General features: G+C 49.8%; 2 protein-coding genes across 4 annotated transcripts in view; both read left to right on the forward strand.

Annotated features, from left to right (window-relative positions):
• Positions 1 to 3,528, forward strand: part of SLC35F4 (solute carrier family 35 member F4) — a 130,787-nt gene extending 127,259 nt beyond the window's left edge. For all 3 annotated transcript variants that reach the window (XM_075426133.1, XM_075426134.1, XM_075426135.1), the window contains 3 exons: positions 172 to 364; positions 2,075 to 2,164; positions 3,128 to 3,528. In XM_075426133.1, coding sequence (XP_075282248.1) covers positions 172 to 364; positions 2,075 to 2,164; positions 3,128 to 3,369 — 525 coding nt within the window. In that variant the 3' untranslated portion in view covers positions 3,370 to 3,528. The remainder of the gene's footprint in view (positions 1 to 171; positions 365 to 2,074; positions 2,165 to 3,127) is intronic.
• Positions 3,529 to 10,572: 7,044 nt separating this feature from the next.
• Positions 10,573 to 22,929, forward strand: CCDC198 (coiled-coil domain containing 198). The gene is made up of 6 exons (XM_009941610.2): positions 10,573 to 10,861; positions 13,844 to 13,920; positions 17,704 to 17,790; positions 18,895 to 18,993; positions 19,423 to 19,588; positions 22,191 to 22,929. The coding sequence occupies exons 1-6, from the start codon at positions 10,645 to 10,647 to the stop codon at positions 22,433 to 22,435; spliced, it is 891 nt and encodes a 296-aa protein (XP_009939912.1). The 5' UTR covers positions 10,573 to 10,644; the 3' UTR covers positions 22,436 to 22,929.
• The last annotated feature ends 1,161 nt before the right edge of the window (positions 22,930 to 24,090 follow it).

Genomic DNA, 24,090 nt, shown 5'->3' on the forward strand with positions numbered 1-24,090 from the left:
TCCCCTTGCAGAAGTCCTGTAGGAATGGGCCGGGTTGTGGCACGCTGTCCTGGTCAGGTCTGTCCCTGAGCCCCACTCTCCCCACGGGAGCAGAGGACTCTGTGCAGGAGGACTTGGCTTCCTGTGACACGCATGGAGTATAAAAACCTGTTTCTCTCCTCTCCTTTGCAGGTTTTGTTCAAAATGTTTCTTGGAAGTGCAAACTTCGGGGAAGCGGCTCATTTTGTTTCTACCCTGGGCTTCTTCAATTTAATTTTCATCTCCGTTACCCCCATCATACTGTATTTTACCAAAGTGGAGTACTGGTCCCCCTTCTCTGCCGTGCCGTGGGGTTATCTGTGTGGAGTAGCTGGCCTCTGGTTAGGTATGTGATAAAAAAGTTTACTCATTTTTCTAACTCTTCTCCCTTACCCCCACACCTGGAAACAAAATTAGCCTCAGGCACAAACAATCCCTCTCCCCCTTAAGCAGCAGAGCTCTCTCGCAGATTAACACTGATCCCAGTGCAAACAGGTACTCCTTGAGAAATTATTAATATCTTTCATAAGAAGCCTTAATACTGATATAATAGCAGAGAATAAACATGAAGCAGTCACACTAATTGTCGACTTTTCATCTTTACACTATTACCATAGACTCATTGGTGTTTCCCTGTCTCTGGCACAGCTTAATTGCTATAAATCCAGTTTAAAAGGCCAGTGCCCGGCGTGCTCAGTGGGGTGTGTGCACGCTGGCACGGGGACCCGCAGCGCTGGGGCACCTTTCTGTGGGTGCTGCAGGGCTCGGGGCAGAGCTCGCACAGCTTTGCGTTCACCTGCAAAGGCTGGTGCTGTTTCTCCTCCTGCAGTCTTCACCTCCCCTCCACAGCGCTCCCTTTCAGAGCCACAGTTGCTGTCCTCTAGCCAGGCAGAATACCTGTTGGACTCAGCCCAGGGGCGTTTTAATTTCCAGATATGACAATGTCCTTTCCTTTAGTAAAGTCTCTATTATTTCATAATTGAAGAGGTTTTTTTTGTCTCTGCTACAAGTATATTAAGTGGAACCAAAGAGGATGTCGCTGCCTGGTAGGTAGCCCATCCACGCAGCCGTCCTGAGACGTGGTCGGGCTGAGAGCTGAGGTGTTGTGAGCACCTTGCAACTGCTCTAACCAGAACTGCAGCAGCTCTGTGAGCACAGGGACAAAAAGTAGGGATAATTTATCACTCAGCAATCTACCCAAGTGTATAATCCCAACCATGAGACAACAACTTTATGGAGCAGACAAATGTGCTCCTTGTGAAGCTCATGGGACTCACCAGCTGGACTGGGTTGTGGGTGATCAGGGGGGAACTGGGCTCCAGCCACAGTAACCAGCACCAGCCTCTGGCTGCGAGAGCTGGAAGAGCGCCCTAGGGAATGGTATGGAAGGCAAGTTTTTTGCAGTTTGCATTTGATCTCCCAAAGAAATTGATGCTGGCTAGGAATGCTGTCATGTAAAAACAAAAAACCCAAGCCATAAATTAAAGGTGTTGGACATTTGTACTTCTGTCAGCTTTCGTCTTGCCTTCAACATGGCAGCAAGGCCATGGTCTCACTCCAGTCTGCTTAGTTCGCAGTTAACATCATCGGCTAATTGTATTTAGTGTCCTTTAGAGTATGAATTCCTGTTGCTGTCACCTTTGGTGTGTGGTCCAGCTCGAGGAGTCTGGGGCCTTTCATCAGTGAAATGTCCTACTAAGACAAGGACAGCACAGCCTCAGCCAAGAGGGGAAGCTGGGATCACCATCCTTCTGGTAGGAGGAGAAGTGATGGCTTGCAGCAGCAGAACTTGGACAAAGCTGTGAAATACGAGTGTGATAACCGTGGTATGACAGTTTGTGAAAGGACGTACAGCCCTCCCTCTTCCCCCAGGCAGGATGTCCCCCTGCTTCACACTCCGATATAAAAAAATGAAATCAATCAGTTTGTGACAACTACATCATTGTGGTGTGCATACCGAGCATATATCATACTTGTAGGGTCAAAGTGGAGGAGAAAAGTCTCATTCTAGTGTTTTTCCCCGTAATCATGCACTGTTTTCTCTGTTTTTCCCTAGCTTTCAATATTCTGGTTAACGTTGGCGTCGTGCTTACGTACCCCATTCTGATCTCTATCGGCACAGTGCTCAGCGTCCCTGGAAACGCAGGTACAAGTGACCGTGGTTGTTGGTGGAAAAATAAGCACGTGGGCATGCAGACAGCAGAAGCAGTTTATTGTCTAAGTAGTCAAAATCCATTGTCACATAGTTCAAAAGCAGTTCAGTCTCCTTTGGCTTCCATGGATGCTCCTGGTCATGGTGGGTGTTTCAGCTGGCAAAAGCCTTTTTTTCTTTTTTCTTGCCTCCTTTCTCTGGGAGTGACGGGCTGTGTCCATACGATGCAGAGGAGAGGGCAGGCTGATCAGGCTGCAGCTCAGCACTGTGCTGGTGACTTGCCGTGCTAGACCAGGGCAGGCTGGATATGTAGAAGTTTGCTCCAGAGCCCTACCTTGTTGAGTAGCCCTTGTTTCTGCTCTTCCAGTCTCCTCCTCCACCCCCCTAGCCTCGCCACTCTTCGTATCTGAGCACATTTTCAAAGAAACATCTAATGTTTTTAGGGGAATGCAGGTCAGAGCTGCAAAGGTACCTCTAAGAGGCTGCTGAAGGGCTCAGGTGTGCTGCTGTTGCTGGTTGTGGAGTTGGGAGGCTGGGCCTGGAGGCATCCATGCCAGCTTTCTGGCCTGCATGCTGCTCTCTCCTCATCACTAGTCCATGCAGCCCAAGGAAACATCATGCTGATGCAACCTGCTCTAGGTAAAGAGTTACCATGAGGTACCTTCCCTCTCAGAGCAGAAATGGAAACCTTGAGGCACAGACCAGCCCACCAAGGCTTGCTCAGAGCCTGCATGAAGGCGTTGTGGCATGGAGGAGATGTGGCACTTCCAGTGCCACGCTCTCAGGTCAAAGCTGTTCTCTGAAGTCAAGGAGCTGGTCACTGTAGAGGATTGAGAGCGACGTGGCCGTTGTCACAGCCAGAGTGTGACAGGCAGGTTACGGAGACGTGCTGGGCTGGTCTGGTGCTGTAGATCATCCTGCTGCAGTTTTGACAGCGTTGTTGTTTCTTCTTCACAGCTGTGGACCTGTTGAAGCACAAAATGATCTTCAGCGTAGTGAGGCTGGGAGCCACCATCATCATTTGCATTGGGTTTCTACTGATGTTGCTCCCTGAGGAATGGGATGAAATAACCCTGAGGTTCATCAACAGCTTGAAAGAGAAGAAAAGCGAGGATCATGCCGACGACATCACAGACTCCAGCGTACACACGAGAAGCAGAAGTAGAGCTAACGGGACAGTGTCTATACCACTAGCTTAGGGCTGGTGGACTTCAACTGCACGCAGATGTATATTCTGTGAATATAGCTTAAATTTCCTCACTACTTGTATGCTTAAAAATGACATTTACTCTGAACTGGGGGTGAACTGTAAGATAAGATAAATACATCTATAATAAATGTTTACATTTATACTCTTATCAAGGAACGGGTGTAAATAACTACAATAAAATTTTTTGTAATAAAATATGTTCAAGCTTGTGTCTTACTGAACTGGTGGGTTTAAAATACGGATGAAGTCTACATCATTTATCTCCTTTTCTGGTGAAAGTGGAGCCATTCTCAAGGATATGAATCTTTGATATTTCCAGCTAAATCTCAAAACTGAACATGTCGGCTTACCTGCAAAATATAAGCAACCTTTCGCTGAGGTTTTGGTTTTGAAAAACCGTTGTCAAACCTCTCCTGGCATTTTTGAGAATTCATTTCTGAAAGAAGCCGAAGTTCACATTGATCTTAGGAATTATTAGCAGAATAAATATTCTGTGACATGAAAAACATCGATTTTTCGTTAAGTTATGTTATTGAGAATATGTGATGAAAGCTGCTTCGCATATAACCTGGACACGCTACATGGACGTGGTGCTGCAAGCTTGTCTCCTCTCCGTTGAATGTTGTGTCGTGGCACATGTCTCCATGCTGGTGTCCCCACCCCTGGGACACACAGCACATCGGCAGGGGCTGCCGAGACGCCGTGCCTCCCAGCCCGGTTGGACGAGAGAGGTCCATTGCTGACCGTAGGAGAACAGCATGTTTACATCAGCTGTTGGCAATTAAAACAGTTCAAGCTAGTTTTGCTAGTTTGACGGTTTGTAGGACTTCTACCTGCCCTAGGCAGCCAAACTGAGTCACTGAGCTGATGCTGATCAGACCCTCGACTGCAGGACTTCTACTACACCCTTCACTGGCTCCACACCTTGCCCCAGCCTTTGCTGAAGAACTGACCCCGCTCGCGACACCCACGGTCTGCTCCAGCCTGGGACCACGTAGCTGGAAGCATCCTACAAACCTGAAACCACCCGTAGCTTTGCCCCCCTGAAAGGCACCAGGCTCCAGCGCCAGCCCCGCGTCCCTCCCAGAGCCACGCTGAGCTGTGCCTCTTCCCAGCAACCCCAGCAGTGCCGCTGGATCATGGGTGCCTTCAGTAAAACCAAAATTAGCCTTATTTATCCCTTTTTCTCCCAGAAAAGCGGCACTCCCAGCTGAACGGCAAGCTTCTCACGAGAGATTGAACACCCCGGATCACCAGCGTCCCTGGGAAGTGTCAGTGCCTATTTTCTAGAGCTTTGGGCCAAACAAACATTTTTCTTAACCTCCACTGTGGAAAAGCCTTTCAAAAGCCAAAACAAACCAACCAACCTACCCGATCCCTTCGCTAAGCTTGCCACTGCGTGATTTAGGCTGGCTGTTTTCTCTTACAGCATTCCTAGGATCGGCCACGCGAGATGATTTTTATGTGAGAGCACTTGGTATGCAGGCATGCATTTCCCCCCTCCCCCCCCCCTTTTTTTTTAAGGAAGAACAAAAACAACCAGAAAGTATCACAGATTGCTGAGCTCTGCTGGCCTGCCCAGTGTTTGTGAGCTTTATTACCAGCTAGTAGGGTTTTTCTGATGGTATGATGCCAGAAAAAAGAAAATTATTAGGGAAAGGAAGAGTTTGTTATTAATAACACCAGTATGATAGCAACAACTGCTTTTGTTATTAAAATAACAGTAAGAGCGCACCCAGCACAAAGCTGCGAGGTATGTGGGGCTGATGGCAAGCTCACCTCTCCACGAGCACATCCTGGTTACTCCTAACGACCCCCCTCGTTCTGCGCTGGTGCCCATGGGGGTCCCAGGGATGCCCGTGGGGGTCCCAGGGATGCCCATGGGGGACCCAGGGATGCCCATGGGTCTGGAGAAGCGCCCTGGGACATCACTGGTCCTGGAGCAGAGGTGGCGGAGATGAGGCTGGAGGGTGGCAGGCAGCCACCGTGTCCCCAGGGCCATTAGGGCTTGGTACTGCAGCAAACAGCGATTGATGTAAATAACAAAAGCGCCTGTTTATTTGACTCTCTTCTATTTGATGTTTTTTATCTTTTAACATTCATATCTAAACTGTTCCTTGCAGCCAGCAGAGCTAACAAAACACTTGTGTATATTAAAAAAAAAAACAACCAAAAATCACCAACTAAACTTGGACTCTTCCATCACACAGCTGCAGAATTAGGGCTGTACAAAGCAACTCAAACAACCATCCCTTTTGCACTAAACCCAGAGGTGCAAGGTTGGGGTACACACATGCACGGTCTTCTAAAAAAGTCTCTTCTGGCATCTGAGCCCCATTGAGATGGGCTCAGAGCCTCGTGTGCTGCTTTCAAGAGGAGCTAGACATTAAAAACATATTCTAAAAAAATGAATTATGTTGAACAGGAAATACTGATGGGATGATACAGCTGAGAGCAAAAAGCACCTGGCAGCTTGGGCACCACCTCAAGTCGATTTTGGAGTCACTGCGTTCATTGACACTACTGGATAGTTTGAGAGATGTGTTTTACTGAAATTTTAGCTCCTGCCAAACTGAACACATGGGAAAAAGAATCATTTCCTTTTAGCACGCACTGATGAGTACATTTTGGCAAGCAGCCTCACAGCAGCATCTTCAGGCCCAGGACCGGATCCTTCAAGGAACCTCCTTGAGCATTCAGCAGGGAAAATCATGAGAAATCCCTGTGTTTGAGTCGGTTTTCTCCTGCTTGAGATGTTTCATGGCCAGGGGCACAGCACGTTACTGTGCCAGCCTGTCGCTCTCTAAAGCGGCCCCTGCACATGTCCCGTCCCCAGCAGCCAGCGATCACCCTTGCGTTTCTACAGGGGGAAAATACTCGCAGCTCTGAGCCCAGCAGCCACCTTCCTCCTCATATCAGGCTTCACAGACACCGCCTAACCCAACCCAAGGTCTCTGCTGGGAGCGAGCCTCCCCCACGCTGCTGCCTGTACAGCGCTCGGCGCTGAGGGTTGATCCGGGGCTGCACAAGGCTCTCCCCTCCCTGCCACCGCTTCACTCCCCCCAGCCTCGGCTGTGGCTGGGCAGGAGGGGTTTGCTCCTGCATCCTTCCCACCTGCAGCTCCGGGCAACATCCACCATGTAGCCACGAGTGCCCCGGATCCCAAGAGGTGAGCGGGTACCTGATCGCTTGGTTGCATCATGCCCGGGTGCTTTCCAGGGGTGCTCGTCCCGCTCAGCGATTCCTGAAGGCCCCCTCCTTCAGCCGCTGCCCAACCTGCAATTTATCTTCCTTATTAAGTAAGGCAGGTAATTGGTTTCCCTAGAGCTCAGCTCAGCCTTTCAGCCAGAGAAAACCCATTATACCCAAGAAATCAGACAATAAATGGAGGCTATTTTGCATGATGGTGTTGATGATCCATCAGAGGAATACAAACCGATAATCACGCCCGTCAAGTGACCGATCAGACGTGGTTACTTCTGCCACTGTGGGCATCTCTGATGAGCCCTGCTATCATCTCCAGCAACGTGAGGGTTTCATTTCAGTTGCACCATCTCATTCGCAACCCAAGGAAAATGCCAATTTTGATTCAGCAGCTGCGTTATCAGATTCTCCTTCATGCCAGGGCCCGACTCTCTGGAAGGAAAACAAAACGTGCTGTGAATAACCTGCCTTGAGCATCGCAGCCCGTGTGCGCTCTCTCCTGCGGCCCCAGCGACCAGGGATGGTGGACATTCTTATCTCAGCAGCACCAGTATCCTCAGCCTTGGCTGGGAGAAGATGAACATCCCATGAATACAAGCAGCAGAGGGAGGAACGAGCTGTGTTCCTTGACTTTACAGATGTGTAACAGAGATCTGTTAGCCACACCAGTGTGTATCCCAGCCAGTGAAATGGTGCTGGATTATTTTCCTCTCTTGGTGGCTCCATTTGTTCACGCTATCACTAGCTAAACGCGCTGCAAGCATAATAAACAACTACAAGCCTATTCGCATCGTTACGGTTCCTTCTGCTTTACTCACTGCAGATTTGCATAAAGTCCAGGCATTATTTTGGCAGAAATCACTGCTGTCCACTTTCTATGTCCTCTGGTGCCTGTGCTTTTTGTAATTTAAAACTCATTTTTAAGGAGAAGTTTTAAGGTAGAGGCAATTCGCTGTTGCAGTTGGATGTTAGACTGGTGCCCCGTGCTGAATCCTGCCCTTGGGTCACCTTTGCTGCATGTGCGGGTGAGTAACAACCTCTGCTCCTCTGTGGGAAAATGCCCTGCCCCAAGTCACGGCACTGCCCTACCCGTGGGCTTTTCCCTGCTTCTTCCTTAAAACAAGGGCATCAAAGCACTTAGGGGTTAATGATTTCATTCTGACTTCAATTAATTTGCTGGGAAATCCAGCTCTGGCAAGATTAGTATCGCTTATAGGTTCCAGCTGAATGTGGTGGAGGGTTTCAGGCAATAAATGAGATGGGAGAAAGGTATAAAAAGCTTCCAGCTCTCCTAGGAGGGATCACGTGCTGTCCCTAACAGCAACGCATGGGACCAAAGCTCCTTCCAGCCCCACGTTTCTACAGCACAGGGCTTGGGAATTCAACTGCACCTTAAATGCAGATAAAAGGCTGCAGCAAATAACCCCCAGGTTAAAGGAAAGGGTGAGCTTCACGTCACCAGGAGGGCAGTGACGAAGGCAGCCTGCAGCTCGGGCATACCTCAGCCCACCCTTCCCTCTTTCAAACACCACCGGCTGGTGTTAAAAGGAGGTTTAAGAGAGGGGGTTAACACAGGGTGACTTTGTGCTGTCACCACTCGCTCTGGAGCCGAGCAGGTTGATACGATGCCGATAGCCACGATCTCCACCCTGCAAACCCCCCAGCATCCACCCAACACCCCGCACAGCCGCAGTGTGGGGAACCCAGGTAAAGACACAAAGTGGTAATTTTAGCACAGCAGTTGCAAGTGGTAATACTTGGGAGCCTCCTCCAGTACCATTGGGCTCTTCTGGGACCCGGTTCAGCCCCAAGCTTGCTCTCAGTTTGTCCGAGCAACCTGCAGAAAGGGCAACATTTTCGCATCCTGCCTTCATCCCCCCACCCCAAACCCACAGCCGCTGCTCCTGGCTGCCCTTAGTGCTCCTTGCTTCACAGAGTGAAGATCAACGTGCAGCTCCTGCAGCTCTGAAGGACACAGATGCTGAGATTTTAGAGATTCACTGGGAGATACCGGTCCTTAACTGACGCAGCATCGAGGTGCTGGGCAGTGCCATCAGGCTAAGACCCTTGGGCACGCGTAGCACAGAGCTGTACCACAGCAGCGGAGGTGGGACCCGGCGCTTGTGAACTGGCCAGAAGGATACTGCATCACCTTCAAACTAAAGAGGAGGTCCTCTACAGCCTACTGTAGGTGACCCTGCTTTGGCAGGAGGGTTGGACTAGAAGACCCACAGAGGTCCCTCCCAACCCCTACCATTCTGTGATTCTTCGCCCAGCGATGAAGTGCTTGGAGCAGTATCAGCCTCGGGTACATGTCCCTTAGCAATCTCCTTCCCTAAACCACTGTGTGACAAGCCCTGGTGCCAACCTGCACAGCAGGTGGGGAAACCCATATGGTTTGGAAAGAAACCTGGCCAAGAGAGGGGGTTTGGTGGCATGGGGAGCAGGGGGACCCTGCGAGGACCTCAGCAGGGCCAGGAACCACAGCGTCACACCCCAGGTGAAACACCCAGATGCAGCACAACGGGCACTACCTTCACATCCACATGGGTTTTCCACTGCTCTGACACATCCATCACTGCATTTGATTCACAGTTTTCCCAGGCTGCTTAACAGGAATGACCTGTTCCCAGCAGGGGAGTTGGGGGAGGGGAAAAAAAAAAATCATAAAAATAGACATTAAGCATTGAGAAACTCAGGAGGGAAGCCAGGTGTCGATTTTATATGTTTGTTTGAAAAGAAAAAAAAAAAACAGACTAAGCTACTCTGCTTGCTTGTGCCCACTGTGACTTGTTGTAAAGCAAAGTCACAAGTGATGTTGGTGCTTTGCAGCTGAAAATATGAACCAGCTGTCTTGCTCCAGGGATGAATAATTTCTTTGGAGAGGTGCCACCCCTGTCCAGTGGCATTTTGCAGCTCAAAACCTCCCTATTTCCATGAAGGGGAGCTGAGCAGTACATCCACGGATCTACTGGGCACAAGTGCTGGACACTTGGCTTTGCCGTGACCCTCGTCCCCTGCGCAACCCTCCTCCCAGCACTCCTCTCCCTAAAGAAAAGCCGAAAGAGGCCCTGATTGCTCCAAACCTATACAAGATTGCTCCAGGAATCCCAGTGGGATGAGCTGCTGCTAAATGAACCCCAGCTCTGATGCTGTTTTGGGCTCTCCCTCACACTCTTGGTGTTTGCTGGCTTCTGTGAGTTTCACAGCGGAGCCCGCAGTGCTCTGACCTCCTCTTGCAACCCTACTCATGCCAAAAAACCCACCTGGCAATAGTAATCCTGTTGCACAAATAATCCTCCCTACATATTTTCCAACCACTCCACTTTGGAAGTGAATGAGTGAGCCCCCTACAACTCCGAGGAAACTGTGCCCTCCGAGCCCCCTCTGGCGCCTTGGGAACAGAAAGGAAAAAACAAATGGAGATGTGTTGATCTTTCCCTTATGCACGGATCCTGCTGCGTCTGGCCCAAATCCTGCAGAATATACTCACTTTGACTGATGTTTTCAGGTGGTTTTCTGCTAAAGCTGCATTTTTTTCCCCCACCAGTGCTGCCGGCAGGAGCAAGGGCGGAGGATGCTCCTAAGCCAGCCCCTGTCCCCAGGCTGCTTCTCCCACTCAGGGTGGGAGATGCTTTAACCCTTCTGGTGGTCTGAGGATTGAATTTCCTTCTAAAACCTGAAGATTTAGCGAAAGAGCTGCTTGTAGAAATACCTCCAGGTCAGCCAATGGCCAGCTGAGTTGGTGCCCCTGGTTGAAAATCACTTGTAGGTAAAAAACAAAGCTTCCCCGGGGCTTGGCCCTGGCTCCCTGAGCTGCTTTCCACTCCTCCACCAGCAGCAGCTACTGCTCGTCCCCACAGGGGAGTAGCTGGGGACTGGTCAATGTTTAACTGAGCAGGGAGGGACGTGTGGGCATGTCCGTGGGAGCCAGCCCTGTCCTTGGTGGCTGGCAGGGAGCTCCCCGGGAGGTGCAGTCGCTCGCAAGGGTCCCTCTGCGTTCAGGGAGGACGCTACACGAGGGGTTTTCCTTCTCCTTTCAAAGCCACTGTTCAGCAGAATGGGCCTGAGCTCTTCCAAGGCACACATCAAGGTGACCAAGGTGGCACCGATGCGTGCCGGGGAGGACCTGCCCGTTCTCGCCACCCCATGCCAGATCCCTGGCGTGCTGGGACAGCCCAGCCCGCACCCACCGGCCATGGCGGAGTGGGGAAAACCCAGCTGGCACCAGGAACTTCCACCTCTCCGGGAGACCTGGTACGGGAGAGCCTCTGCAGGTAAGGGGGTCATCAACAAATTATGGCAGAGACCCACGGGGCATCAGCTGGGGCTGGGGGTTTGCTTGCTCCAGAGCAGGGTGGGTGTAGGTCTGTGCATGTGCCATTCTGTATCAGTAGCTTTTACACATTTCCAGGACATTTTAGCTTCAGGAAAACTGTTTTTCCCCCGCCAGCCTGTTTTGGAAATCATCTCAGTCACCAGAGCCCAGATCCCAAGCTCCTTACTCCCATCAGTCGTCCCCTGGGAACAGCCCCACTCCCCAGCATCGCCCTGGCAGGTGATGACGCCAGCCTACGTCCGAGCAAGACCTGGTACAGCAGCCCCATAACCCCCGGTCACATCCTGCTCACCTGCTGCCACGGGGCATATCAGTATCATTAGCTTAATTAGAATTAGATTCTGGGTAATGTGCTCAGCAGGTAAAACACAGCGTTAAAATAAATTATAGCCATTTCTCGCACAGGGCTAATTTCATAAGCCAAGAGGCAGAGGAAGGGAAATAGCGTAGCTCTGCGTGTTTTTCTGCAAGTGGCAACGCGCAGCCGCTCCTGTGGCCTTTCACAGCAGGGTTTAAACTCCCTCCATCCCCAAACCCTTCCTGGAGGCGAGGAAGGAGGTTTGCACCCATTTGAAAGCGGATGCATAGCTCTGAACAACAAGGTGGATGGTGACAAACGGCTTCCACGTTAGGGGAGCGAAGGGAGAAACCCCCATGAACGCCAGCGTGGTTTGAGAGAAGCCAACATGGACGAAGGAGGATCTGCAGCCCTAGCACCTTCCTCACCTCTTCTGCATTTCCAAAATTGAATTTCGGACACACACTGAGCAGCGTTAAGCATCACTGCTTCACCAGGGGCTCGATATTTCCTCCAGGATCATTGACTGAGAGGCACCAGGAGAAGGTGAAAGGAAACAAACCACAATAGCAGCGATGCTCCTGGACCCGGAGGGCCTGGGGCAAACACAGATCAGGTCTGGCTGTACAACAGGGGGTCTCAAGTACTTTGTGACAGCAAGAACAACTGAATATTCCTGTCTGGAATACTGTCATCATAGAGTATTTAACAAGGGCTTGTATAAAAGGTCTACTCTTATTAAAAAAAAAAACAAAAAAACAAAAAAACCCCAAACAAAACCTTTAAAACCTCCTCAACAGTCATCATTTTCAGAAATAAAAAAGTATGCTCAAGAGTACTTGAGCGATATATTAGTTTGAGCTGCTCTCTAAATAAGCAAAGCCTCCAAGAGAATAGGTTTTATTTGGTTTATGCAGATTCATCTTGCCTTGTGTTAAATCCCACTTCCTCCAGTGGAGAGCATCTGCTGCTACTGAAGGGCAAGGGCAAAAAATAAAAGTCAGGAGAACGCCTTCAGCTTGGGCCCCACGCTCCTTCGGCGGCAGCTGTGCGGTGGGAGATGGTCCCTCCCTGCCAGCATCACGGAGGTGTGCCTGGGGCTGTTCCTGACCCAGGGCCCAGCTGGTTCGGGGGCAGCGAGGATAAGGGCAAAGCTCCTACAAGGCACACATATGGATAGGAGAAGAAGGAATAACTTCAATATAAATATATATTAAAAAAAAAAAAATCTCATGAGGGAGAAATAACTTCCCCGAAGCCACACACCTTATCAGAACAAGCTTCTCCCAAGCCCCAGCCCCTTGCCAGTGCTGGGTCCCATGTTCCCAGCACCACGAGCCACCTCCTTACGTTTTACTTCCCCCTTAGAAATTCCTTATGCACTGATTTGCCCTGCAGATGGAGAAGCCATAACTTCATGACTCCTGTTTTGCTATCAGAAGCTGCTCTTTCACCGTGAGCTCGCCGGCAGCTGAGGTTTTGCTCCAGAGGAGCCTCCTGCGCTGGGAATTTTCACTTCAGGTGCCCGTTCCTGCATGCATGAAGCAGCCGCAGCTTCGCTCAGCAGTTAATCATTGCCGGTGCTCAGCAGAGCCCAGCAATCATTTATCCGACGGAGTCACCGTGTCCTCCCATACCCCAGCGCCCTCCCTCCATCGCCTTCTCTCTCTCATTTCCAAGAGCCCTGCCTTGGCAATCTTCCACTGGGCTCATTTAAAGGGACCACTGAAATCCCCCATTAGGTGACCTCCACATTATTATTTTTCTTTTAATAGAACATTAAATTTTGCATCAACTCTAATGTAACTACTGCACTTCATGCCCAAATCGCCTCCCACCACATGGGAGCCGGAGCTGCTCAGAAACACCTTGCTCAACTCCATGTATAAAATGGCATTTGAATGCACCAAGACAGGTTTTCTGGGAGAATAGGTGGAATAAAGCAACTCTCCTGCAAAACAAATACTTATTACACATGCAATTATTTATATGTGCAAGGAAAAAAAAAAAAAAATAAAGGCAGTGGTGTCCACCCAAGAGCTCAGGCCCTGGTGAAAGTACTGCTTTAATAATTAACAGGCAATTGCTGGGGTGTAGCACGTTATTTCAAGCTGATTTCCGAAGATGATGAGGATCTGTGGTGGTACCACTTGGCTGTCCATAACCCACTGATTTCTGAGCCCACTGGCTGTAGCCCAGTGGTCAGTAAAAGCATCAGAGATGTTTTTCAGTTCCACCAAAAAATAACAACAATAAAGTCTCAGGGACTAAGCAGCAAGAAGACATCCAAACTGCTGTCTGCTCCCCATTTTAAACACTGAGGGAGGACACAGGGGACATGGAGAGTGGTTATTGTCACATGTAGGATTCATGAGATGCTGCAGAGTGAAGTAGCAAAGGCACATGGCAGATATTTGTTAGAAGCCGCAGGCGCGGCTACGTCCTCACTGTATTTCTGCAGCTAACAGAATAACTTGTATTATGTGTTACCGGGGTACATTGAGAGAGATTTTCATGGGACACGTCAGCTGAAAAATAGGGCAGAAAACTATCGCTGAGTACAGCCTAGCAGTTTATGAGCAACCAAAAGTAACTTCATCCATTTCTTCTCTACCTTTTAAGGGCCCTTTTCTTTCAACACCGTGCCAGAAAAGGGAGAAACCAGCATCATTAAACAGCACCCGCCTCGAAGACCTCAAGTAAGGCGAGTTTGAAAAGCTTCCTACGAGTTGCTCCGATTGACCCATTGACGTGGCTTTTCTTGGGGGCATGGGCACATGTCACAGCACCATGGTGGGGGAAAGAAATATCCTAGAGCAGTGCAGGTAGGAGGTCCTGTCTCTAGGTGATCATCCCCAGACAAGCTTTATCACCAGCCCAGGTTTGATACCTGGGGCAGAGCAGGTATGTTGTTCACAAAGAGGTTATTTTTGGTTCATTAGCACAAGGAAGAGGACTTAATCTTCTAAGAAGCGCCAAAAAGGGGCCAACACTTCGAGGCCCTGCCTTTCCCCTCCTGCCTGCCTCCATGGGTTGTGCCTTGCTGGCCAGCCCTCATGTGCTATGGAGACACCCAGCGAGGACACACGTCCCAGCGCTGGCCATGAGGCCACCTCTCCTGCAAGGACCCACTTTCCCTTGTAGTGTCTGGGTACCTGCAGCCAAGTCTTAGTGCTCGCATGGGGCTAACATGGCCAAGACAGAGCCCTTTGCAGAAGGGATCCAACTTGCGTCACATGGGGCTGGTTCTTGCTCTTCAGACCAAATATCCCACCAAAGTCTGGCATCAGGTTAGGGGCAGAGGCAGGTGAAGCAGACCGATGTGCTTTGCAACAGAGGCCAGTTGAAGTTCAGAGCAATTATTTTAGGTTTCAAGAAATGCTATGCATGCTGTGTACCTACACGTACACCTTCACCCCTCAATAGCACTGTATATACATGTGCACACACACAGCTCTATATCCATATATAGAAAAAAATCCTCCCCAAACAAACATAAAACACCCTTGTTCACTCCTCCCTGACCTCCCTTTCCCCCTTTCCTACACTTCCCAGATCCCTTCCCCTCTTAGCCCTGAAACCCGTGACTCTGCCTGACCTGGCAATTAGGTTCCCCCCCATCCCCGCCAAGAGTTATCACAACTTGACTAAAGATCCAAAAATGTATTTATATCCATATAATTTACTGCAAAGAAGAAAAGGAAACACTGCTAGAGCACCATGCTGCACAAGGATTAGAGCTGTTATTTCATTTTTCAAAAAGTCACAAGAAGCTCTCCACATCCATTTTCTGTGCCAATATTTTTACGCACTGATGCTTTTATACAATACAAAATCTGGACGAGGCTCAGTCCATCACATGCTCACAGGGCTAAGCTGGAGCTGCATTACCGGGGCTGTACAATTCTTGCCATGAATCAGGTTATTTAAAATGCAAACCCAGAGAAGCACGCTGTTTTCTGTGCTCCACCTGCATTTTCTTTGCTTCTCCACACCCTCCTAAACCAGCCAGCAACTCTTTCCAACTTCCCACCTCTTACCTGCTTGCTATTGAAGATGCAAAGCTGCTGGTGTTTGACTGCAATTGTCTGCCTCCTTCCCTTCGTGCCCACAGAAGGTCAGGGAGGGACATCGGGGACACCAGGCTCAGCCCCACTCTGGATGCTCCAGAGCAGCAGCTCCCCCACTTTGATCCTTAGAGCTTCCTCCTTCAGAGCCCCAGCTGAGGTTTTTGGTTGCATTTCTTCTCTGTGGCTCAGGCCCAGATCTGGGGGCTCAAAAACCAAGAGCAAACAGGGCTTAGAGGACTAAGGAACAGGGCCAGGAAAGGGGACAACCTGAGCAGACCCCTCCAAGCGTGGGTGCAGCAGGGTGTCCTGCTCACTGAAACACCCACCTGTTGGGAATAAACCCCTGGGCTCTCATTTAGGCAGAACGTTCGATTAGCAATTAAAAGCCAATGTTGTACCTGCTGCTGAGTCCCCTCTAAGAGAAAACCCAGCTTCCCCGAGGCACACCTGCAGCCTAGATAGGGTGGCTGGAGAGGGTCCTCAGCGGTCGGTGGTTGGGGATAGAGGCAAACACCCTTCTTGGCTGTTTCACCTATAAAAGCAATGTATTTGCCCTGACCATCTATGAACTTCTCTGCAGGTGATGGGTCATCCCTGCATCTTCAAGCAGCCCTGGGACTGCCCTGGGTTCCACCAGCACCTAGCCGTCCTTCAGCTGCCCACACTGATCATCTTCCCTCCCAGCCACTTCTATAACTCCTTGCAATTAAAATCCTTGGGTGAACATCTCGCCTCCCTGTGCTGCTTTGAGGTCCCCCTGTTCCTCCCTGAGAGCATCTCCGTTCTCCCAAAATTTGGTGATGAACCCTCTGCACATGTCCCACAACAGCAAATCCGCTGAAGCAGGGATGCTTTTCTCAAGCCTTCTTTGCTGTAATTAAGGTCTTTTTAATGTAATAAAGAAGAGAAGCCACCACACAGGCTCAGTTGAAACCCAGGCTGCGGCTCTGGCCGAGGCTGGTGGCTTCAGAGAGCATGGGTGGCCACCAACCATTGAATAATGTGTCCCTGGATTTGGTGGGAGGACAAGGCAGCAGCACTTGGACCGAGCCCAGCTACGCCTGAGAACTGTTACAGGGAATCGTGGCCTCATTTAAAAAATCTCCTCCCAGCATGTAATTTTTAGTCATTGATATTATTTCGATTACAGCTGTATTTATGTATTTCTAAAACACCGATAATACTCATTGCAGGACAACAACTCTGTTAATCCCACCCTGTGCTTCTGTTATGGAGTGTAACCAGCCCCAGCAGAAGCCCTTCTCCCTGTGGGGATATTTTCAAAGGCAGCGGAGCAGGATAACGTGGCCTTCTCGAGGACTTTTAGAGGATTTTGGTCAGGGAGCATTTCCAGAGAAAAATGCCACGAGGTTTGGCAACGAAAGAAAAGAGTTGATTTTCCAGCTTGCGACACGACTTTATCCAAAAGCCTGAAATTTGGCTTTTCCACCAAGCACGGCCAGATGAGCTGACAGATGCGGGAGCTGATTCGCCTTCAGCCACCCGGCGCTGGCCGCCTTGGAGGCATCTCGGAGCGATGCACAGCCTGGACCGCAGTTTGTCGTGTCACATGCTGCCATCTAGTGCCATTTTTTAAGCTTCATCTTCAGTTTTTTGGGGTTTTTTGATGCTAAAAGATGTGAACTTGGCGTTTGGAGCTGATGGGGGATGCCTCCTTTGCATGAGGCTGCTGACATTTTTTCTCCTGCGTTACCGCATTGACTTACAAGATGTTTCAAAATTACAGCTCAGTCCAGTGCAGACAGACGCTTGTCACCATTTATCGGACGCTAGTTCATATTCAAGGGGTTAATGATGTCCCACATCAAGTGTATGTCAGGTCTTGCTGATGAAGTCCTTGACGATGCTCCCCTTATTTTTGAGCTCCCATCCTAGAAGGCGACGCTAGCAATACCAAGCCAGGAAATGACCCAGTATCATCTAGTAGCCTGGCACAATTTAAGGAGCCGTCATAGCTCGTTCAGACAGAAAGCTGTGCTCAGAGCAGTCTGTAAAGCAAGTCTCTGCCCACTTCCATTAGCCACCAGGAAAGGCAGGATTCAGCTTTGACATGAAGCAATCTGGGCTGAGATTTGCCTTCACTCTGCTCTGGCTGGAGCCCTGGGCTCTGTTGAGACTCAGAGAGAAATACTTACGGGGACGAAAGCAATTTCAAACTGGGGGTTTTGCCACTTTGACTCCAATGCAGGAGATTCCCCCAGTTTTGTCCACTCCCAAAGGACCATAAGAAATGTTAATCTCCCTGAGCATGTTAGAGATGCCAGTCTCCTTCCTATCTCCCAAGCAGTTGGGCCAGAATTGGAGCTGGAAAAATGTCAGGGCAGTTTTATATTCAGTTTTGTGATTGTGTGGAACAAGGAATGCTGAATGTTATAAATATTGGACTTGTAGAGGCTTGAACCTGCCAGCCCTCTGCTAGCAATTCCTCCTGCAAAGCCCTGGAGTCAGAAAGAAGTGGCTGCAACCCCAAATACAAAGGTAAGGGCATGGGTTGAGCTCCGTGCATGGGTCGTGGCTGGCTGCAGGCTCCTTTTCCTCGTGGTTTGGGCACCCTGAAGAGCAGAATTTGGTGTTTTACACTGGCTGCGCTCCCATCCCTGGCTGAGCCCAGGCACCGGATGAAACCCTGGTGCGTGGGTGAAAGGTTAGAAAATGAGTAAAGTTTTTGAATCTCCCAACATGACAGCCCCTGGACGAGGCAGACCTGCTGAGCCAGGTCCTCCTCATCCACTGAAATATCTTAAATATTTTTGAGGCTAAATGTTTGAGGACCGCTCTTTTTAAATGGCTGAGCAACTTGGACACCCATTGCTTGCAGTTGGCAGGGAGAGGGCTGCAAGTGCTGTGCGCTGTAAACACCCCCTGCAACCCCAAACGTGCAAAAGGGATCCCTCCCTTCGGATCACGAGATCGCCTTGGACGGCCGACTCCAAGCGGTAACACTTTCAGGGGCAGAAGCGTGCACACATTGTTTTAATGAATATTTTTTTTCCATCATGCCCCAGAGCTGTGAGATAAACTGCAAGCGCAGAGGAAATCTATGATGAATTTTTACAAGTTGGCTACTCCGGGAGACACTCGCTGCCTTTATCTGGGGAGTGCCTGAGGGACCAGGCATGGATTTGCGAGCTGGTGTGGCTGTTCACAGAATCACAGAATCACAGAATAGTAGGGATTGGAAGGGACCTCTGTGGGTCATCTAGTCCAACCCTCCTGCCGAAGCAGGGTCACCTACAGCAGGCTGCACAAGACCTTGTCCAGGCGGGTCTTGAATATCTCCAGAGAAGGAGACTCCACAACCTCCCTTGGCAGCCTGCTCCAGTGCTCCGTCACCCTCAGAGGGAAGAAGTTCTTCCTCATGTTCAGACGGAACTTCCTGTGCCTCACTTTGTGCCCATTGCCCCTTGTCCTGTCACTGGGCACCACTGAAAAGAGCTTGGCCCCATCCTCCTGACACCCACCCTTCAGATATTTGTAAGCATTTATTAGGTCCCCTCTCAGCCTTCTCTTCTTCAGGCTGAAAGATCCTTTCTCTTTCAGACAGTGCAGGTGTATTCATTTATGATTTTAAACACCTTGTAGGCTCTGGAGAAGAGGGAGCAAAGCCTGAGGCACCTCCCTGGCAGGCGGCAGCACTTGCACAAGCTGCAGATGCTGGAGCTGACTCGCAGGCGCCAAGAGGTAACGCTGGGACCCATCTGGGGAGAGGCTGGGGCTTCCCCTCTTGAATGGGGGTCTGCCCATCCCTGGTGTCTCTCCCATGGACCAGGAGGCTTAAAGCCTGCTTCTGGGAAGAGCAAATGAAGCTTTCCTGGTGGTTTAGGCAGAGATGAGGTGGGGAGCATCCCTGGGGTCCCCATGGTTAGTAATTAATTCTGATTCTTGTAACACTTTGCCCTCATTTGGCTGTGGCCCACAGAGAAACCAAAAATTCTCTGCCCGGGTCGTGTTCTGTCACATACCCAGTTTGGCAAATACCATTTGCCCTGGTTAAACTACTTGACTGCGCAATTATTTTCAGTGCCAACCCCCTAATGATATGCCGCATGGAGCTGTTAAAACCTGTTCGCTCCTCTGCTGCTTGTGTTGACAACTCGTTTGCAAACCCAGGCAGAGCTGAAGCGAAATCTCCACAGGGAGGCAAAAATCGATAAACAAAAAATCAAGGAATTCAGCCCGAAGAAAGTCCTCGACACTCTCCAGAGAGGCGACAGCGCCGAAAGCCGAGACCTCGTCCCTGCTGAGCGCAATCAGCGTTTTCATGGAGACGACCGTGGTAAGTAGAATAATTTTCCGAGGCAATGTAAAACTTGCCAGCCTCTCCAAAGTCATCAGAGAAGTTTCCCTGTGGAAGCTGCTTCCACAGCTTCATCTCTTGCAGGGACACAGTGCAAGTTCAGAAGACTGGGTGGGGGAAAGAAGTGAGATGTGGTCATAAGGCAAAGCGTTGGGATGCCTCAGAGCAGGACCCAGGTCTCTGGGCTGCTTCTCTGACAGCATCTAAATAGACCTGAGCAGATGTGAATTAAGCACCATGGAACAGCCATGGGGGCATAAAAGCAAGTCCTCAGGGCCAGGCCCCTGCAGGAGAAGGTTCCCACCGGCAGAAGAGTCTCATCTTGTCCCACACATTCCCCTGCACGGCAAACAGAGTGTGAGGACAGAGGGCATCCCTGGAGTCCCACATCCTTAGAGAGCTGGGGGTCCTTCAGGCAAAAGCATCACAGGAGGTTAGTGTACAGACCACTGCATAGGTGAACATAGACAGGCTGGGGGGAACCTCTGAAGCTGCACCAACATGACAGCCAAAGGGGTGAAGGAGAATAAAAAAATGGGAAAGGACTGCCTGCAGATCAACCCTGCCAGCAGGTTTTGCCCCTTTCCCTCTGCCCCAGCATGTGACACCTCCTGCCCAAGCCTGGGGTGTGCTCAGGGGGACGTAGGCTGTGACAAAGTGGTCACTCTGGCAGGGTTGGCTCTCACCGATTAAAACATGCCCTGCCAGCTTTCCTCCAAGCATGAGACATGAGTTTCTCCGGCAGAGTCTCCACCACAACATGCATCCATCCTCAGCTGGGGAGCCAAAGCCGAGCCCCAGCCCCACGCTGACCCAGCGATTGCCCTGTGCAGGCACAGAGCTGGTCCCTTCCTGGAGGGACCACAGGGCTGAGCCGCTGGTAGCTGCACTCATCAGTGAGTACACAACTGCGTGGTTCCCTGGTAAAATACACCAGTGCACATGGTGCAAACAGCCAGCTCAGATCTTCAGCTGGACTCAAGCAGGGTGGGCTTCAGAAGAGCTACTCTACTGCAACAGGCTGGTTAGATCTCAGATTTTTCTGCTCTGGAGAAAGGAAGTGTGATGTTCCCTTGCAGCAAAAGGGAAACCCGGATGATTTGAGATCACTGGTTATTTCCAGGGACCTTGTGAGACTGATTTTTGGGAGAACAGTCAGCTTTGTCTCTCCTCCTTGACATACATGGAGGACCAAAGGAGAGTACTCACGTACATTTTGGGGTGTTTAACCTCACAGTAAATCTTCTCTGGCAGAGCACCCTTGGGCACGTTGGGAAGCTGGAACTGGGCTCAGGAGGAGAAAGAAATGGAGAATGAGCTGCTTGAGCAACAGCTGCCAGGGATCTGCTCCCGGCTTCATCATTGCATGGTCCACCATGATGTTGCATTCATAAACATGGTGTAGCCCCTGGACTCCCACCATCCTTTAATGACCATGGGGTAAACGCTACAGGCACTGAGGTTACTCACTTTTTAGGTTTACTTTTATGTGGAAACTGCTTCCCACTGCCCAGAGCCAGGCAATTTCCAGATTTGCATCCTTCTGGGTGATGTGCAATTAAGGTGAGATGATACCAGTTAGATGATTTTCAGCTATGGCTCCAAGGTCCTTTAACATCTGATGTAAAAACACATCAGGTGAAATTCATTTAGTAGTCACAGATCTCAGCCTCTCTTGGGCATGTGTCCCTGCTGCAGCCCACGCCGGAGCGCAGGAGGGAGCACGGCACGGTCTGTGTGCCAGCGATGATGGCAAACACCAAGCAGGGGATTTTCATTTTACAGGACATGTCGGGGTGGCACTTAGGTTTAGTGGTGGACTTGGCAGGGTTAGGTTTACAGTTGGACTCAATGATCTCAAGGGTCTTTTCCAACCTAAATGATTTTGTGATTCTATGATTCCATTCTGTGATCGCCCACACGCCTCGAGAGTGGGCAAGCAGCAGGAATGGACGTAGCATAAATCTGCAGGACTGACCTGTGGTGGTTTGGATTTGGCCATGACTCTGATCTAAGCTTTGGGGCACTGGTTGACACAGGCTGGGGGAGCAGCTGGGAGGTTGGAGATGCCAGGGCATGCAAGGTGACCTCACTGTCCCCAGCAAGGGGGAATCAAAGCGAATCTCAGCAGCCACTTCGTACCAACATCCCAGAGACATGAGCTCTGTTCTGCTTTGCTTCCACGTGACAACCTTCAGCACAGGCTGGACACATATCACTGAGGGTAAAAATGCTTAAATTAAAGTAAAAATCTTGTCTGCCAGTGAACTTTCACTGGGAGAAAGGGGAACAGACTTGGCTGCTCCTGCTCCATCATGTTTCTTCACCTCAGCTCTGTTCTGCTTGGGCATAAAACCATATTGTCTCTTGCCAGACTCTGTAATTTCACCAGATATAATCCTGGGTATGTTATATCTTATCCTGCCCAGCCCTGGGCATAGGGTCTGGTCTTTGCAGGGATCTCTCAGGATCTTCTTTACATGCCTCCAGCTGCCCATAGCCATTTCCAGCTAAATCCTAGGGGACTAGGGATGCAGCTCCATAAAACTATGATTTTTTTTTTTTTTTTTTTCTCTCCAAGGAAACACAGGGGGTGGAGGACTCTCTGGGCAGCATGATGGGGCTGAAGTGTCTCCAGACAAGAGCAGGAAGGTTGACCTGTGGTTCTGCAGGGAGTCGCGGACGAGGGATCTGTTCTGGGACAGCTCCAGCACGGGCTCCGAGGAGTGGGAAAGAGAAGAGAAGATTTACCGCAAGCCTACGCTTGTGAGAACCAAAACAGAGAGAGTTTCTCTCTTTGATGACTTCTTTGATAAGGATTTTTAGCGGCACAGCTTGGGGTGAGAGGGACGAGCGGAAGAAACAAGCCCCAGCTCTGGTGGGGCTGACCCCCTCCCCGAGATGGTTGGGCTGATGGTGGAGACTGGATGTTCACAGTAAGCGGCATTTCTGGGCGTATGGGCCAGTGGAAAGGACAGCTGGAAATGAGGAGATCACTGATGTGGAATGAGTAATGACTGTCTGGGTTATGTGGCTCAATCAAAATATCTGGGCGAAAAATGGCTTGAAGGGACCAACAATGAAGTTGGGGTAGAGGGAGGAGGACGAGGCTGGCGAAAAAAAACAAGCAGAAGCTGGAAAATATTCTGGGTTAACCCTAAATATTAAGTTCCAGCTGAAATGACATGTTTTGCTTGCCTTTGGGTTACTCAGCCTTTCTGTTTATCTTGTTTTTGACCTTATATCATTTTCTAAACCACAAAAATCCAGTTGAAAATGCAAGGTGAAATGATTCATTCAGGAAATCTTTACAATAAATATTCTGGCATTTCTAAAATTCCTTTTTGACTTTTTTTTTGAATTTCCTCTCCTCCCTTGCCCTGGACACTGAAATACATATGCTTTCTTCAGCACTAACCTCCAGTTATATGGTTAATGTTCTAAAAAGCTGGCTTTCATTTACTTGCCTTCTGTGTTCAGGGTTCAGTGCTGCACAAGAGTGGTGGAAACTGAGGGATCTCCAGCATCTCCTGCAGGCACCTATCCCGATAGTGCTGGTCAAGGCTGCTGCATCCACCAAGAATTTGAACAAGCTGCCCTGTGGCAACCTGACTTTTCTGACTATATTGAAAAAGATGGTTATATGAAGGGTACCAGATCTATCCAAGAGATCTGTGCAGTTTCCATCTTTCCTAAACTGTATTTTTTCATAAAATCATCTGTTTTTCCTTATAAAATCATTCGTTATCTGAGAAAACTTCACCCAGTTCTCCTGTTTCCTTTCTGATTGTCTTCGCAGGTCTGTAAAGGCCACTGCAGTCAAAGTGCATCACCTTTGTGGAACACAGTAAGTCATTCAAACATATACAAAAATGATTCCCTGAGATTTCAGTTATGCATCTTTTGGTTATTTTAACGTGACAAGCTGGATATGTGGGGGGCCGGTGCTACACAAGGGAGGAAGAGAGCCCACCACCAGCCCTGGCCCTGGGAGAAAGACCTACCTGATTCTCAGCATCAATTTTACCTCCATTTGAAGCTGCAGAGCTGATGATGGGCATTAGCTCTTCCTTGTACCTTCTACTTGTCTCCCTAGACTGCTTTCGACTTGCTCTCTCTAAAACCTACTCAAGGGTAAAACATCTTCAAATCAGCTCATTGGCACAGGACCGGGACTCCAGGGGTAACAAATACGATTGTCATCACAGTGACTTTCATTTCCTTCAGCTAGAAATCATATCTTCTTGTTTTTGTAGTCAGGACATATGGAACAAGAAGATCTGGAGTCAGCTCTCAGTCCTGCAGGACAGCACAGGTCTTGGGTAGCTCAGGACAGATGAAGCATGTCCTGCATCATTATCTTGAACCCGCGCTACCTCCTGCAAAGCTGTTCTGGATGTGGCTGTGCTGCATCCTCAGCTTCCTGGATTACATAGCCAGAAAAAGAGCAGAAGATACATTTTTACACATATTTAAGGGAA

This window comes from Opisthocomus hoazin, chromosome 7 (genome assembly GCF_030867145.1).
Source record: "Opisthocomus hoazin isolate bOpiHoa1 chromosome 7, bOpiHoa1.hap1, whole genome shotgun sequence".
Classification (NCBI taxonomy): Eukaryota; Metazoa; Chordata; class Aves; order Opisthocomiformes; family Opisthocomidae; genus Opisthocomus; species Opisthocomus hoazin.